This window comes from Zingiber officinale, chromosome 10B (assembly GCF_018446385.1).
Source record: "Zingiber officinale cultivar Zhangliang chromosome 10B, Zo_v1.1, whole genome shotgun sequence".
NCBI lineage: Eukaryota > Viridiplantae > Streptophyta > Magnoliopsida > Zingiberales > Zingiberaceae > Zingiber > Zingiber officinale.
The window spans coordinates 92,869,291-92,886,202 of record NC_056005.1 but is presented as its reverse complement, the minus strand read 5'-3'; the positions used below and the strand labels follow the sequence as shown (position 1 = coordinate 92,886,202).

Sequence of the window (16,912 nt, the reverse complement as noted above, 5' to 3'; positions counted from 1 at the left end):
TAGCCCTGCTAGACACGCAAGTCATATATAAAAATTCAAAGAAGATAAAAATTGTTCACACACGCAAGTCATATCTCCTCATGAAGCTCTAATCTGGAAAGGTCTGGCTCCCTGGATTCAACTACCATTTTCCAGATTTTTCCACTTCGTGAAACCAGAGGGAACTTGGACAACAATATGCAAAAATTGAAAAGGAAGTTATGAAAAACAATATCAAGATATGTCTGCAGAGCCAGTTTAAGAATGTATACCTTGTGCAATAGGAACGATTGGCCATCCACATAAATAGTTACATCCCCAGCAACGTCCGAGAATATCCTACACAAAACAAAACGACATTTCTTTATAGAGGAAACGCAGCGATGTCACAATTCTAAAGATGCTAAGAACGATACCAAGTCATCAGACTGGCTATTCTCTTTGTCATTGAAATTAAAGAAAGAAAGGCAAAACTACAGGATAATCTCAAGAAACCATCAAGAACCATAAAGATTTGAAGCGAGAAGAAGAGACAAGTCTCAGGAAAAAAAAAGAAGAGGTTTTCACGAAAAGAGCATTTGCAATAGATGTCCTTCAAAACCAATTAAACGATCCATATATAGTAGGAGATAGAGCTAGCGTAAAATGATCCATATAGTCGACCACACCTAGGGATAAGGTTTGGTTGTTGTTGTAAGGTGTAAAAGTGCACCATACTAGCTTTAGTCTTGCATGTCATGCACGCTAAACTTTCCAAACCTACTTGTCGCGCCAACTCAAGACTAGATTAACCTAACCCAGCCCATTCATTTCTAAGCCGACGTGATATTAGGCATGGAATGCGGGCTGGCCACATCTCGCTCAACCCATGCCCATTGCCACTTCTAGGGATTGGCACTTAAAACAATAATGACATTGAAGGTAATTTCTACCAATTAAAAGATTTATGCTAGTGGATTAATAAAAAAGTATGACAACAATCTGTACCCGTTATTTCAACAGAAATTTGTCTTAATATTGGATGGATAAATGACTGCCTTCTACTACAAGTTGGCAAGCTAATGTTATGTTCACGTACGGAAGACATAGCATGTGGAAGAGTTTTTTTCAAAGTTGCCTCAACTACAGCTTGTTGAATGTTCTGTCTACCAATGTAGTTTAGAAGAATATTTTCTGGAACTTTCTTTCCCTGCCGAAAGCCAGGAACTTGTATGAATAAGGTTTTTTATCAGGAATTGCATGGCATCACAACATACTACTTCAATAATGAGTATTCAAGAAGAAAAGGTAGATAAAGGAATTAGAATCTAGTACTAGAGACAGAAGGTAGAAAAAGAGAAGAAGCTTCCAGTGACATTTAAAAGGCCATTTTTACTTAGCATGGTCTTCCCTCAACTTTAGTTCAGCATAGAAATGACTAAACCCCAGTACAAGCAATTCCAATCATGCTTTAAGTGGAAACAAGTAAATAACAGGTACTGGAAAACATAACTGTCAACAAACTTGGATCAGATGAAAAGATAAAAGGGGAGAACAATATTGAATTCCTTGACATTCCAAAGAAAGAAAGAAGAAATATAGATTAGTATATGTCAGAGCCCAGAGGGCTTAGTAAAAGTTAGGTAGCATATTTAAATTTTTCTGATTACTATAGAGTGATAATGATCAAAACAGAAAATGGAAAATAATTTAAGTACAAAATTATCCTACAGATGAATTCCTATTCATCCTGTAACAGTAATAGACCCCTTAAATGAGTGCATACTGAAAATAATACCTTTGCCTTCTTAGAAAATTCATCTAAGACTTCTCCGTAACATTCTTGGCTTATTGCTGGAGGAACTTCTACGCTTAACCTAATCTGCAAATAAGATGAGCTATCAGGGAATTGACATAACCATACTTCCTGGACAAATTGATTCTCGTGAACTTGTAGGACTAACAATCGATTGAATGCACTCAGGCAAGGGGAAGAGAGATAGCAAGAAAGCTATAGCCTTGAAGCAAGATTGCCTCTTCATTTCAATTGCCAGATGAACAAACAAACATATTTCCAAATTATACAAGAAGATAGGTAGAAAGTAAGAAAATTATAGCCTTGAAGCAAGACTACCACTTCCACTTGACTATCAGATCAATTAGAAGTAAAAACGATTTAGAAGGTAGAAAAAGGAAAGGTACAGACAGTGGAGTGAGGCCCTTTGGTCTCCGTCACAATGAGGTTGGCTGGCAACCTATCTTTCGTCTTCTGAGCAGTGGAGACACTAACTTGGGCACGGAAAGGCCCCGGGTTTCGCGAGGGAGGTGAGTGAAGGCGCGGGAGGGAAGAGGTGGTGAAAGACAAAGGTTTGGGGAGGGAGATGGGGATAGCAAAGGACAGATTGCAGGAGCGCGAGGAAGAGAGGATGGGCGGGGCGAAGATGCCAACTATCTCGATCTCCAGATGCTCCAGATCCTTCCACCGCCGCACCAGCTCCGGGATTCGAAGGTCGTCCTCCAACATCAGGTTGTCCGGCAAAGCCAGCGCCTTCAATCTCAGGCATCTGTGCTAATAATCGATGAGCAAATTCGTCGAACAGGTAGTGAGCGATGAGGGCGACGAAACCAGAAGGAGGCGTAGACTCACTTGACAGAGGCATAGGCGAGGTCGTGGATGGAGACGGCAGAGGAAAGGGGGAAGGCGAGTTGGTCGACGACGCCGCGGGAGCAGTGGAGGGCAAAACGGAGGAAGGCAGAGAAGGAGAGGGGGGAGTGGAGGCAGTAGCGGAGCGCAAAGGCGCGGGAGAAAGGGCTCCAGGGCGTGAAATCGAGGGAGCGGAAGTTGAGGCGGCGCCAGCAGCTAGGGTCGAGGGAGGCGCGGTACCAGGACTTGCAGACAAAGGGGACGGCGACGGCGAGATCTCCGAGGGCGAGGTGGCGGAAGGGGAAGAGGGAGATGAGGCTGAGGTTTAGGTTTAGGCTGAGAGAAGGGGCACGATATTGGTTTAGGTTTGGAGGGAATTTTGTGAAGTGTTGTAAATTTTGGCCGGTGAAAAAATTAAATTATTTTTTTTGTTAATTAACACCGGGTTTTAAAAACCGCTGTTAAAACCGGTGTCTATTACCAAAAAAAAAGGCGCTCATAGACACCAGCTAAAAAACCGATGTCTATGAGCGAAAATCTGCGCTTATAGACACCAGTTTTTAGAAATATCGGTGTAAAATACTCAAAGACATCGGTTTTTGCTTAAAACCGTTGTTGTTCCACCGATGTCTATGAGGATTTTTCTTGTAGTGTGTTATCATCTTAATGCAATTTACCATAAGAATAGAAAGCATGAGGGCATTAAGGAAAAGCATGTGGCCCTACATGCCAAGACTACCCAACCTAAGGTTAGGAAGGTAGATAGACATTTGGGCACGAACACTAAGGATAATAGATACAAGCCCAAGAATAAAAATGCTCATGGATCAAATGAAAAATCAAATACTAAGGACTTAGTGAGGGAAAATCAAGTCTTGAGGTCAAGACTTGATAAATTAGAAAAGACCCTAAAAAGATTGGAAAATATCCTATTAGGGTAAAATGAGCATAACCTAGGTTTAGGGGTACAAAAGCCATCCAATGGCTATAGAGGTTTGGGATACACACCCAAAGCTAAAAAGGATGTGCCTAGTTATCATAGGGTTCCATATAGTTATGGAACAAACCCTAAGTCTAGAGGTCAAGTCAAGGATACAAGGGAAAATATCCCTAGAAGTATCTTTGCAACCAAAGTGACTAAGACTTCTAAGAAGTCTAAGAAAGTCACAAACAAGGTCACAAGGGAAGGAATCCCTAGAGTTGACCTAAGAAAAGTGACCAAGGCTTCCAAGAAGCCAAACAAGGTCACTAGGAAGGTATCTAGGGAAGTTATTCCTAGTGAATGCCTAGAGCATCCAAGGAGCACCAATAGATGTTGGGTTCCAAGGAGCATCTTCTCTACCCCATAAATGGGTTAGAGAGTGTCAACTCCGATTAGAAGGGTAGTTAACCCAACTTTGAGGAAATTGACACTCAAGGAGCATTTTTAAGGTTTTTGTTAACCTTTGAAAATGAAATGGAATTATTATTTACTCCTTGAAAGAGTAAAATGTGCCTAATGGCGAGAAAATTGATCTTATCTTAAAATGGCATAAATTGGGAAAACCTAGAGAAATACCAAGTTGAGATTTTTGGTATTGTCTTAGAAATTTAAGGCAATCTGGGCCTTGATTTATGTGATTACTCTTGAGGAAAAATGGAATATGCCAACATTTGAGGATATGCTTAATTTTTAAATGGCATAAACAAATCAAGAGACATAGAAATGTCAATTTAGGTTTGGCATTTCTTTGAAGTATTTAGGGCAATCTAGGTTTAACACTTTAAGTTAAAACAAGTGGTATATTTTGAGTTAGCTAAGTAATTAAGGATACTTAGATAGGTAATCTAGGTATATTTTCTTTATGCTAAACCTTGCTATGATTAGTTGCCCATCATATGCCATGACATCATGTCTATTTTTGCATTCATGTTTTATTATGAAAAATCCAAAAATACCATGTCATGACATTCATACATCATGTAGTTATAGGATATTTTTTTTGAAAATTATTTCATTTTAATGTATGCCATAACATTATCATGCATTATGTTTAATTCCTTAAAATCAAGGACAAATGGCATTTATCAACAAGTGTTTTCAACAAAGTGTTGTCAATAAGTGGTATTAACAAGTAACATCCTAAGTGGATGTTCAATATCCACAAAATGCCTAGATAGATATGCATGATCCCTAGCTTAGGGCAAAAACAGACTTTACATCTCACAAAGACCAATAAGATGACTTGTATGTGTTTTAGTGCATATTGGATACAAGTGAGATGTTAGGACGATGAATAAAACTCAAAATGTTGATTTAGTGCATTCTTTTGAGTTTTAAGTTTATCAAAACACATAGTTATGTGTTTTCCCATCATTGGGAAAGCTAATGTACAAGTCATGTGCATTAAGCCCAAGGAATGTGATGGGATATTGGTTTTGAAAATTATTTTAAAATGCTTTTGGAAAACCTTGATGAAGGCTATCTTTTGAGAGTAATCACCATTGAATAGTTAGACACAAACTTGAAGAAAATACTAAAGTTTTTGCAAGGTTTCCAGTTTGTGTCAATCTTTGAAAATATGAAGTATTTTATTAGAAAACTATTTTTCCTTGATAGTATATACTCTAAATGATGTCTACACAAATTTTTACGATTTTTGGAATTTTATAGATTTTTCTAGGGGCTTCTGAAATTCACAGAAAGTGAATTTCAGCAACTATCAGACCTCAATCGATCACCCGATCGATTGAAGGGTCTCAATCGATCGGGCGATCGATTGAGAGCAAGCTTCTCGCGAACAGAAGCTTTCTGGATCGATCCACCGATCGATCCAGCCCTCCTGAATCGATCAGTGGATCGATTCAGCAAGGTTCAATCGATTGGAACCCAACTTCAATCGATCCAAGTTGCTGATTTTGGCTGGGAAGGTCTGATTTCAGCATTTTGAACCTTATTTTAGTCTAGGTAACCATTCCAAACCCCTCAAAATACATTTGTATCCATAAAAAGGGTGTTTTCATGTTGAAAACAAGGATGGATTGGTTAAGGAAGACTAAATTGAAGTTTAGGTTGAGGTTGTTTCAAATTTTGAATATTTGAACCTCAAAACTTCTAAAATTGGGTTTCCTAAAGTTTTAGGGATTCCAAGTCATTGTTGGTGCAATGACATAAGTTATCACCATGTCTTTAGGGGGAGGGACTCTTTAAAGACATGAAAATTATTTTCATGAACCTTGGAGGGTGGTTAACCTTCTTTAGAGAAAATGCTCATGAATGAGCATTTGAACTTGAAATGGGGAGTGGATATCCTCATTATTTCAAGTGATATTTCAAGTGGTTGAAAAATGCTCAAGGTTGGGCATTTGTCTACATTGCGGGAGAATATAGGGAAAATGAAGGGTATGAGACCTTCATTGTGATGTTGATTACAATCTTGAAAAACTCTTCAGAGGGAGAGTTTTAAAAAGGGATAAAGGTTCAACGAGTGCAGTTGTAACCAATGATGAGTATCTCTTCAGGGGGAGAGATAATGTTTGTTTGATGTGTGCCAATAGGGGGAGAATGTGTGGTTTAAGTTAGGTCTTCATTACCTATGGGGGAGGTCATAGGGGGAGAATGAAGGGAACCAACATTCATACTTTGGCATGAAGAGAGTTAAGGCTATGGGATTAGCTTAACTCAGAGTGATCCTAACTTAAAGGTATTGTCAAACATCAAAAAGGGGGAGATTGTTGGTGCAATATCCTTTAGGTCAAGGTTGACTGAGTTGACCAAGCTTGAGTCTTGGTCATAGTTTCGATGTTTAACAATACATGTAGACACATGGACAATGCAGGTGCAGTAGTTCATGAGGGGAGATTCTGATCAGGGACTGATCAGTGTGGATGAAGAAGAGTCAAGTAGGTCAAGGGTGACCGGATACCTGACTGGGAATTCCTAACTGGAAGGTTAGGCAGAAGGAAAGTCCTGGTGAGTGAAGCCAGGCAAAAGGAAAGTCCTGGTGAGTGAAGTCAGGCATAAGGAAAGTCCTGGTGAGTGAAGCCAGGCAAAAGGAAAGTCCTGGTGAGTGAAGCCAGGCAGAAGGAAAGTCCTGGTGAGTGAAGCCAGGCAGAAGAGAAGTCCTAGTGAGTGAAGCTAGGCAGATTGGAAGTCCTGGTGAGTGAAGCCAGGCACGAGGGAAAATCCAGATGGGGTCAAGGTTGACCAGACATCAGGTGAAAGTCCAAGTAGGTCAAGAAAGTGACCGGATACTTGGCATGATGAAGGAAAGTCCAAGTAGGTCAAAGGAATTGACCGGATACTTGGCAAGAGGAGAAAAGTCCAAGTAGGTCAAAGGGATTGACCGGACACTTAGTGGGGAGTTCTGGCAAGTCAAGGGAGTGGCCAGATGCTAGGCAGGATGTACCAACAGGTCAAGGTTGACCGAATGTTGGTTTGAGAGGCTTGGGACTTGGTTTTGGGCAAAAACCAAGAGCTGGATTGATCAGTGGATTGATCCAGGAGCTGGATCGATCAGTGAATCGATCCAGGCTTTTCCCAGCGCACAGAAAGCCTCTGGATCGATTAGTGGATCGATCCAGAGGTCCCAATCGATCAGTGGATCGATTGGGACGCTGCTGCTTCGTGCGATAAGCGTTGGATCGATGCGCGGATCGATCCAGGCGTGTTTTCCAGAGCACAGAGGCACTCTGGATCGATCCGTGGATCGATCCAAAGCCTCCCCGATCGATTGGGAGTTTTCGAATCGATTGAGATCCAACCGTTGCGTCGTATTTGAGCTGCAGGCGGGCGTCTCCTTCAGCAGTTCTTCACCGATTCATCTCAGCTCTCTCGCCAGCTCCTCCACAGCGCTCTCAAAGCTCAGATCGCCAGTTCTTGAAGGATCTTGGAAGCTTGCCAAGTCAAGAGGCGGATCAAAGGCAAGGAGAAAAGTTAGGGTTAGGGTTTTCTACGCTTATTGTAAGCTTGTGCTTGTATTCTTGTATCCCTTCCCTTTCTTCTTGTATTGAGAGTCTTGTAGGGCTTCTCCGCCTTTGGTAGTTACCATAAAGGAGGTTTTTATTAGTGGAGGGTGCGTGAGTAGGTGTGGATCCTTGGACTACTCACCTCTTGTGAGGTGGATACCAAGTAAACCAACCTTGTTAGCGTTGTGTGTTTTGTTTCTGTATTTTCCGCTGCACATCTTCGAAAAAACAAGCAACGACGAGCATCTAGCACGCGACGAGCTATTCACCCCCTTCTAGCTACTTTTCGGTCCCAACAATTGTCGTTGACATTGCCCTCTCATCTTTGGTTTAGAAGAAGAGAGTTTCATTCATCATTTTCACTTTCGTACATCAACTATTCCCCTCTTCGGGTTAGAAGAGGAGGGCATCCCTCTTCTGGCGATTTTGACATTAGCCCCTCTGCAAGCGCCTACAACAACCATCCACTCGTGAGCTTGGATCGATCTCTTCGTGTATGATTTATGTTTTTTGTTGAGTTGTTTCTTAAGTGTTGATTATTCATTTGCGTGTTCATGCTTGTATTGAATTGATCTCCCAAGATTAATTTGCACACACTTTAGTTAATTTTATTGATACCCACAACGTGTTCGACAAAATATATCTTTACTTAGTTAGGCTTTAATTGTTGCAACTAGTTTAGTTTAATTTTGTACAATACTTTTCTTGTTGAATTTAATTAGAATGTTTATTCTTGTTCTTAATTTTAGAGCAATTATGTTAGATTAGATTAGGTTTCATTCCATGTCAAGTTCATGTCATGCTTACTTTATGTTTTTGTAAATTTTCTTGCAATTGTAGTTTATGGTATATTAGATTTCCATTACTTGTAATTGTAGTTCGACTCTTATTGAAGTATGAAGGAGCTTAAGATTGTTTAATTCAAACAAGCAATTGAAGTTTCATTACTTGCAATTGTATGAAGGAGCTTAAGATTATGTTATACCCTCTCTAGATTGTGCATTATGTTAGTGTAGTTAACACCGATGGCCAAATTTAAGTTTTGATGAATGACAAATGGATTAAAGTTATATGTTATATTTTCTAATATATTTACCAAGTGTATAAGATTGAAAGGCTTGATGGGACCTAACACTGGGTTGAAGTCCAGTTAGGTTGATAACTGGTGCGGGAAGACCAAATAGATTGATACTGACAAGAAGTTCAGTTGGATCCACAGGACCTGACAATTGGCTGAAATTCAAATAGAGCATCTGACATGTAGTCCTAGTGAGTCAAAAGTCAATAAATCTACAATGGTAAGTAAGGTAAACATTGGAGAAAAGTGATCTAGTGAGGACAAGTCTCAATGGGATTGTAAGTGCTGGTTCAACTTAGAGCTATTTTGGAAGTCTAAGCTGAGACCATGACTAGATCCTGGTCTTGGTAAGACATGATTTAATTAATAATACTATCTTATTTTTATTGTGCTAATTTTATTTTGTAGGATATATTTTTTATTTGGACTAATTGGCTTTTACAAGAGCTAAATGCAAAAATGAGTCTCAAATGAACAGTATCTAAGATGGCTTGGAGTTGAGGGGAGGCGCCTTGGAGTTAGATGAAGGTGTCCTGGATAAGGTGGAGGTGCCCTCAATAGGGTAGAGGCACCCTCATGCGAATAAAGTTTGAGGATAGAGTTTCACTATGGGGAGGCACCTTGGAGTGCATTGGAGGTACCTCAGACCGTATTGGAGACATCTCAGAGTGAGTTGGAGGCACCCTCACATAGATAAAAATCAACAACTGCAGATCGGATAACCATTGTTAGAGGCACCTCGGGCTATTGGAGATGTCTCTAACATTGTTTATAGGAGGTCAACAGCAACCCTCAATACACAGATCTTCTACACGATTCCTCGACTGTTCTACTGCTACGTTGTCACGTCGTTTCTGTTCTACTACTAGTCTACATCTGAATGCTACCCGCAGACCAATGCCAACACCTAAGCTTCCACACTTCGACATCATTGTATTGGGTAACGTTTATTTTAAAAGTCATTTACTTTATTCCTAAGGAAAGTGTAGGGTTGTTATACTTTCCTATTTCTTTATTTATACTCGATTACTCTACCATAAGTTTATTGATAGGGGATATTAGTGGATTGATCATCGATAGGTCCAAGGGACCTGGGTCTCGGAATAGGAGTCACCAAAGGCTCCAAACTAAAGTAAACTGACCGTGTTGTTTTCGCTTTTTCAGTTCTATTTTTTATTTAGTTTTATTCTACTGCGCACTTGATTTTTATAAAACCGAAAAAGAATAAGTTTTAAAATACACATGATTCATCCCCCTCATACGTGTCTATGATCCGACACATTAGTTCATGGTTACCTTGTTCTTTGTTTAGTTATTATTTCACAATTCCATTTTTTTATATATTTTGATAGCTCTTATATTTGTTTCCATAGTCATATAATTAATGATGTTTCTTAATGACCTTTCAAAACAAGTAATCAAGCATATAACTCTCTTCTTTTATGGGAATCTCTTATTATGTTTAACTATATTGATACTGTTACTGTCCTTGAATCTTTGCAATCAATAAACATATTTAGGGTTTTGCTCATTGTGTTTGCAAATTTGAAATTTTTTGTTCAATAATGTGATTGAATCTAATTGATTTGCCTCCTCTATAATATAACTACATTGCAACTATGTAGGCAATGCTCATCTTCAAGTTACAGAACTACTTCTTCAAGAAATTTTTCAAAGTATTAGTTTGGTCAAGGGGTGTTTTATTAGGAAAGAGAAGGTTAGTTAAATTCTCAATATCAAAAGAGGGTAATCATCTAACTACTTTTATGGATTTTTTAGATCTTTCTAAGCCATTGATTTTATTAGTTTTTATACCAACTTTTTTGTTTGTTTTCATTGTAGATAAACTTAAGCTTGTTATTAAAGATGTCTATTTGGATATGCCACTTGGAAATTTATACATTACTTATCTATGAAAATTGTTATGTTAATTACAAAAGATGCAGGGGACTTGATTCAATCTAATATTTATTGTTCATGGATGCATAATATCTAAAAGAAAAGATGCAAGGGACTTGATTTCTGAACTTGAAAGCACTTCATGAGTTTATGAGTAATACATTTCCTTATTTTTCATAGAAAATAATAATGTAGTTTATACCTTCACCCCTTTTTTTCTCCTTTTTTTATCTTCACTCTTTTTTTGAGTGAATATTCTTGTTGCTATGTTACTACTTGTTTTGTTTTGCTACACATCTAACTCATTTTAATAGATTAATGATAACTTGTGTAAAATTTTATTTTATCTACTATTTTTTTAAATAAAAAATTTTCTTTTTGACTATCATATTCTTGTATCAGTGGGATGTAAATTACTGAAGCACTCAAAATATAGATGGAGGTGCAAAAACGACTTCAAGAACAATTAGAGGTAAGTTTCATGTGCACTATGAAAAGATATATGATATTTCTATTGTTTTTATTTCTTATAAATTTCTAAATGATTCAGGGAATGAGACGATAATAAATTTGTATGGATGATTACAGAAAGCAACAACTACATACTATGTGACACTACATCCGAACCTCAAGGGTATGAGTGGTAAGTACTTCGATGATTGCAATGAGGAGAATATGAGTAACTACACCAAGGACAAAGAACTAGCAAGAAAATTTTAGAATTTAAGTGAGAAGATGTTTAAAGCCAATGAGTAAAGAATATTCAAGGTAGGAGGATAAGTAGCATCTACCAAGATTCCTTTAAGTTCATGCAATAAGATGTAGTTGAGAGGAATAATCTTGAGTGTCTCTTAATTAAAATTTCTTTGTCTGCGAGTAATTATGTTTGTTATAGAAGTGCAAGGATAATAATTTATATACTTATATTTGTTATTTATTTAATAATATGTTGTTGATTAAATTAGATTTAGTTTTCATTTATCTTCTATTTGTCATTGGTATTAAAATACAACAGTTTAAAATCGTTGTAGAACTGCTATCTATCGTGTTCAAAGATAATGATTTTTAAAACTTGCAAAACTATTGTCTTTGGTGTTAAAAGGTAACAGTTTAAAATCATTGTGAAACTATTATCTTTGGTATTAAAAAATAATGGTTTAAAACTATTATCGTTGAACTCACTTTTAACAACAATATCAATTACAATAATTTTTAAATGACAAAGACAACGGATAAAATCCATTGTCTTTTAGCGTTTTTGTTATAGTGTAAGTTTAACCATTTTGGATTAAGTGTTTAATTAGGTTTTTTAAAAGTAATTAAAGTTGTTTTAAAATTGATTAAGATTTATTTAGGTTACCAAATTAATTGGCTTAAGTTTTAATTAAATTGATAAGACTTAGTTTTGATGATTAGTTTAACTTGGGTTAAATTTAAATTGAGGTTAAAATAAGTCAAGTTATTTGGGTTTGATATGAGTTTAGTATTTAAGTTACTTTAATTTAGTTTTGGATTAATTTAAGTTAAATTAATTAGTTAGGGTTTAATTTAATTAACTTTTATTAAGTTTTAATTATATTAATTTTGTTTAATTTTATTAAGTTTTAATTAATTAATTGAGTGAATTAGATTAATTAAACTAATTTTTAGTTAAGTCCATCTAACCCATTTCTAGGTTTTCAAATAGGGAACCTCACAAGTTTTGTGAGAGAGTTTTCAATTTTTTCTTTATTAGTTTGTTTTGAAGTCTAAAGATTGATTGACTTTTTGTTAGATTCAAGTTTAACCATTGATTATCTAAGTGCACATTTTGAAAATTAGCTTCCAAGTCATGGCGAGACACAGAAGTCTTCTTAGGTATCAGAGTAACGACCACTTTCTAGGCAAAGTATTTTTAAGAAATTGTACACTTAACTAATCAATTGAGAAACCTTGGTCTAACTAGTCTAGGATGTGGCGAGATAGCTTCAGTTAGTTCAACTTGACTAAGTAGACCAAGCTTTCCTAACATACTATCATCTCACTCTACCCTAGTAATAGATTAGGCAAGTCTCAATCATGCCCAAATCTTTATCAAACCGTTCTAAATCAAGCATAAAAATAAGCATGTAAAGAAAGTTGTAAATCAAATAATTATGCAAGTTTATCTAATAATTAAAATAATTTTTATATTGACTCCCCCTCGATCATAAACTTGATAAGATCTATCTAAGTAATGAATTTGACCCTTGGGGATCCAATATTGTTTGGTTTAACTTGATTAATCAAGTTTGATTTAGGAACTCATGTTGGGACTTGATTTCTAGTAGTTCGATTTACAATTGATATATATATGATTTGAAATAAGTCTTAGCCTTATATCCTAATCTAGATTGATTGTATATGACCCTTTGTTTTCCAAGTATCATATCAAAAATTTTAGAACCAAAAGTGAATCATTCCAATGATTATTTAAGTTTTTTTTATTTGAACTTTCAGAGTGGAATTTTTTCCTTAAGTTGTTGGACTTGAGTTGAAGTTTCACTTTAAACTTGTTCAGTCAAAGAACTTGGATTAGTCTCCTTATTAAGGGTTTTTATCTTCTTTTAGAGTGACTTAACTTGGACATTGTATTTGGCTAATTTTTACATTAAACAACAACCATATCGTATAATCTTTTGACCAAAGGAGAGTATACCTCATTGTTTGGTTCGTCTGAAATGAATACTGATTTGTGTCTTCTCTCGAAGTCAGCTTTAGATTCGGATTCAGATTCAAGCTCGAACTTGAATTCAACCACTTGTTCTTGTGCTGGCAATGCAAGGAAGCTCGCTTGAGCTTGTTCTTCTTCTCCTAAGTCTTCTAACGAGAATTCGTCCCACGTTGCTTTCAGTATCTTCTTTGTTCTTTGCTTCTTTTAGATTTCGATGCTCCACCTTGAAGTGCTTGTTTTTGTTGCATCCATAGCAAGCCATTTCTAACTTACCTTTTGTAGTTGGGTTTGGACTCATCTGCTTGGTCTTTGTTTGTATCACCTTCCTGATCTTGCATTTGGTGAATCTCTTCTTCTTTTTATATAGCTTCCGAACTAAGTTGACTAGCTCGGCGGTGATTTCATTATCATCTTCTGAAAATGATTATTTGGGTTTGGTTCGGTACTTTTTCCTTGATTCCTTAGTCTTGATGTTATCTGTAATCAGTGATACCTTTCTTAACAGGGAATGCATTAGTTTGCTCATGTAACTCAAATTCATAAAATAACTCGTGTAATCTAAAATTTGAAAGATCCTTGGTAACTTTGTATGCATCTATCATAGATGCCCACAAGGTATTTCAAAGTAATGTGTTGAGGGTATACTTGATAATGTCATGGTTTCTACTTGTTGTCCAATTGAGTTGAGATCATTGAGCAAATAGTGGATTTAGGTGTGAAGCTGGTTTGCCGATTCTCCTTCTTGTATTTTAATATTATATAATTTATTTAAAATTAAGTCCTTTTACTTACTTTTATGTCAGAGGCGCATTCGTGTAGTTCGATTAATTTTTTCTATAGTTCTTTAGCATTGTTGAAAGGTTTGATCTGGTTCAATTCTTCTTTGGTTAGGGTGTATTATATAGTTTGAGTTGCCTTAGCATCGACTTCGACATTCTTCTTTGTTAGTGCTTCCCATTTGTCATGGGGAGAGGTTCTACATTTTTTGTGGTGAGTGTGAATCTAATTTAAATCACGATTCACATCTTCACCTAAGTTTTGAGGTGGTACTCCATTCACCCCTTCCAATAGTCAAAGTCCTCACCGGAGAAGAGAGGTGGATGAGTGGTACCGTAACCTTCTTGATGGGCCATGTAGAAGATAAAATCTTGCACAAAAAATCAAAAGAAATGTGTCAAGACTTAATTTTAGATTAGTAATGCGGGAGTATATATATATATATATATATATATATATATATATATATATATATATATATATATATATAAACGAAGAATGATTCAAGAGCTGTTGTACTAATTTTGAGCAATTACAAAAGAACTGAAAGATTTGTTAGAAGAGGTGATTGCACCAATTCTGACTCAAAATTAAAAAAATAAGAAAAGAAAAAGATTTAGCTTGAACAGTGGTTGCATCAATTCATAGCGACCCCGCTCTGATACTAATTATAGGATCGAAGAAGTACTAGAAGGGGTGAATAATGCATTTCATTTTTTTTCACATTTTTTAAAAATTTGAGTGATAGCAGCAGAATAATAAATTAAACACAATGCTAACATATTTTCTTTTTTACTTAGTCCACAGTCTGTGCTACTAGTCCAAGTTCCGTTATCGTTAATGACTTTCGTTGAGAAATCCACTATCAATTCATCAAGTACAAGCATTTGAATATGTAATACAATTAACAAAATAAAAAAAAATATACCTACAACAAAAGGAGATCTGAAAGAGAGCATTGTTGTCTGTGCGATGTTTCAGCATTGTAATAGAATTTTGCAGCAACATGGAGATCGTTTGAGTATAGAATGATTAATATTGAGTAGTTGGTCAAAATCTTGTTTTATAGGTCATTCCAGGCACTTGTACCAGCTCCAAGTGCCTCGACCAAGACCTATCTGATCCACCTTCATTGCTGAATTATCCAACTCAAGGCGCCTGGACAACCTCTGCGTACCTTCATTGTTGAAGTGGTTGTACCTAAGTAAAACTCTATCTGAGTCACCTTTATTCTTTTTCAGATGCTTGGATCCCTCCTGGGCGCTAGGAAGTTGACATATGCAAGCCAATCATACTGTGTCACCTCAGCTGCACGGGTAGCTGGGTTTGGGTCTATCTAAGCGCCTAGACCCACTCGGGATGCCTGGACCTCCAATCGCTTGGGTTCACTCTGGGCACCCAAAGACCCAACTCACAGCTTTAATTCCTGCTATAGGTCTAATTGAGACTGGTTAAAGGTAGAGGGGGGGGGTGAATAGCTTACAAGTTAGATTACAATTTTCTTTTGCTTTCCAAATATAGCAAAGATAAACACAAGTTAGTTAAGAAATAATAAATATAAATTAAAGACGAGTCAAAATTTACTTAGTTTGTAACTGGGAAGGTTGCTAATCTAAAGTAATAAAAGCTTCAATAGAAAGATCTCCTTTTGAGGAAGGCAGAGTAGCCTTTTATAGCATTAAAAGCGTAGAAATATAAAAATAGAAATAAATTCTAGGACCATGACTCTATTTATAGTCTACTGGTTGAATTTATCCATTGGCTAATGTGGCATCTTCGAGCGCCTGGAGCAAGTCCGGGCGCCCCCAATGGTGCACCTTATTTGCTTCGCAACTGCTCGCAACATCTTCATGATAGGATTTTCTCGATACCCAAGTGCCTGGGCATGGTTCAAGTGCGTGGAGTTTTGCTGACATGGACTCTGAATGTTATCCTCATAGCAACATCTTGATGGGGCGCCTGTACTGCCCCAAGGTGGTTAGAGCACCCAAACATGGTCTGGGCATCTGGAGTCCGAGTGCTTGGACAATTCAACTTCATGTTGACTTGTTTGACTATTCTGGTCGCTTGGGTGATTCTCTAACCATCTAGATTAAGCTCACCCGAAACCCAACTATAGTCTTCTCCTCAAGCAGTCTTTTGCTCTAGATTCTCGTCCCTTGAAAGTGTCGCGCGTGTCCTTCTCGTCCGCTGGTGTACTCTTCCGTAGCTCGTCATCCCTCGAATGCACCAAGCCCATCGACTCACTTCCCATGTTATCCTTCTACTTGCCGCGTCTTCTGCTCGATTTCCTATGTTCCTAAGTCCTTACACACTTAAACACAAGACATCAAATGATGTAGAGTCTAACTTAACTTAATTGATCACATCAAAACCAACCCGAGTACTTACACCTGCATCACAAAGTAAGCACAATAGCATAATAAAGATAGTATTAATAATTTGACAGTATCGGGACTGCCTGATTCTGACTTTTGGATTTCCAGTGAAACTCTAGGTCAGATCGACTCATATTGTTTCCTTTCAAAGGTACATGCCCTCACCTACTCCTCGAATTAGGAGATTTTATATGACTTACCAAACATCTAGTCCTCTAGACCTGTTTGAACTTCCAGCTTGCCATCCAATTCTCTGACCCCTAGGACTTCCTCTCTATATAGTCCTCCAGATCCATCGACCTACTAGACGTCCGATCCTCTAGACTCATCTAGACTTCATTCTTGGTGTCCTCGATCTACCAAGTATTCTACCTAATCTTACCGACCAGGACTTCCTTATTCAATCCCATTGACTAGGACTTTCTTTCCCATTCCTACGGTTGTACAATTTGCGAGTGCACGATTGTCGTCAAGTAATAAAAATATCGATTCCACAGGAATTGTTGATTAAGCACTAGTTAACTTCGCATAGTAAATTA

General features: G+C 37.2%; 1 protein-coding gene across 1 annotated transcript; it reads right to left on the bottom strand.

The window, feature by feature from the left end:
* Positions 1-766: 766 nt before the first annotated feature.
* On the bottom strand, positions 767-2,005 carry LOC122029277 (trigger factor-like protein TIG, Chloroplastic). Its single transcript, XM_042588211.1, has 4 exons — positions 1,923-2,005; positions 1,757-1,840; positions 967-1,186; positions 767-876 (listed from the first exon to the last, which is right to left on the bottom strand). The coding sequence occupies exons 1-4, from the start codon at positions 1,998-2,000 to the stop codon at positions 767-769; spliced, it is 492 nt and encodes a 163-aa protein (XP_042444145.1). The 5' UTR covers positions 2,001-2,005.
* Positions 2,006-16,912: the final 14,907 nt, after the last annotated feature.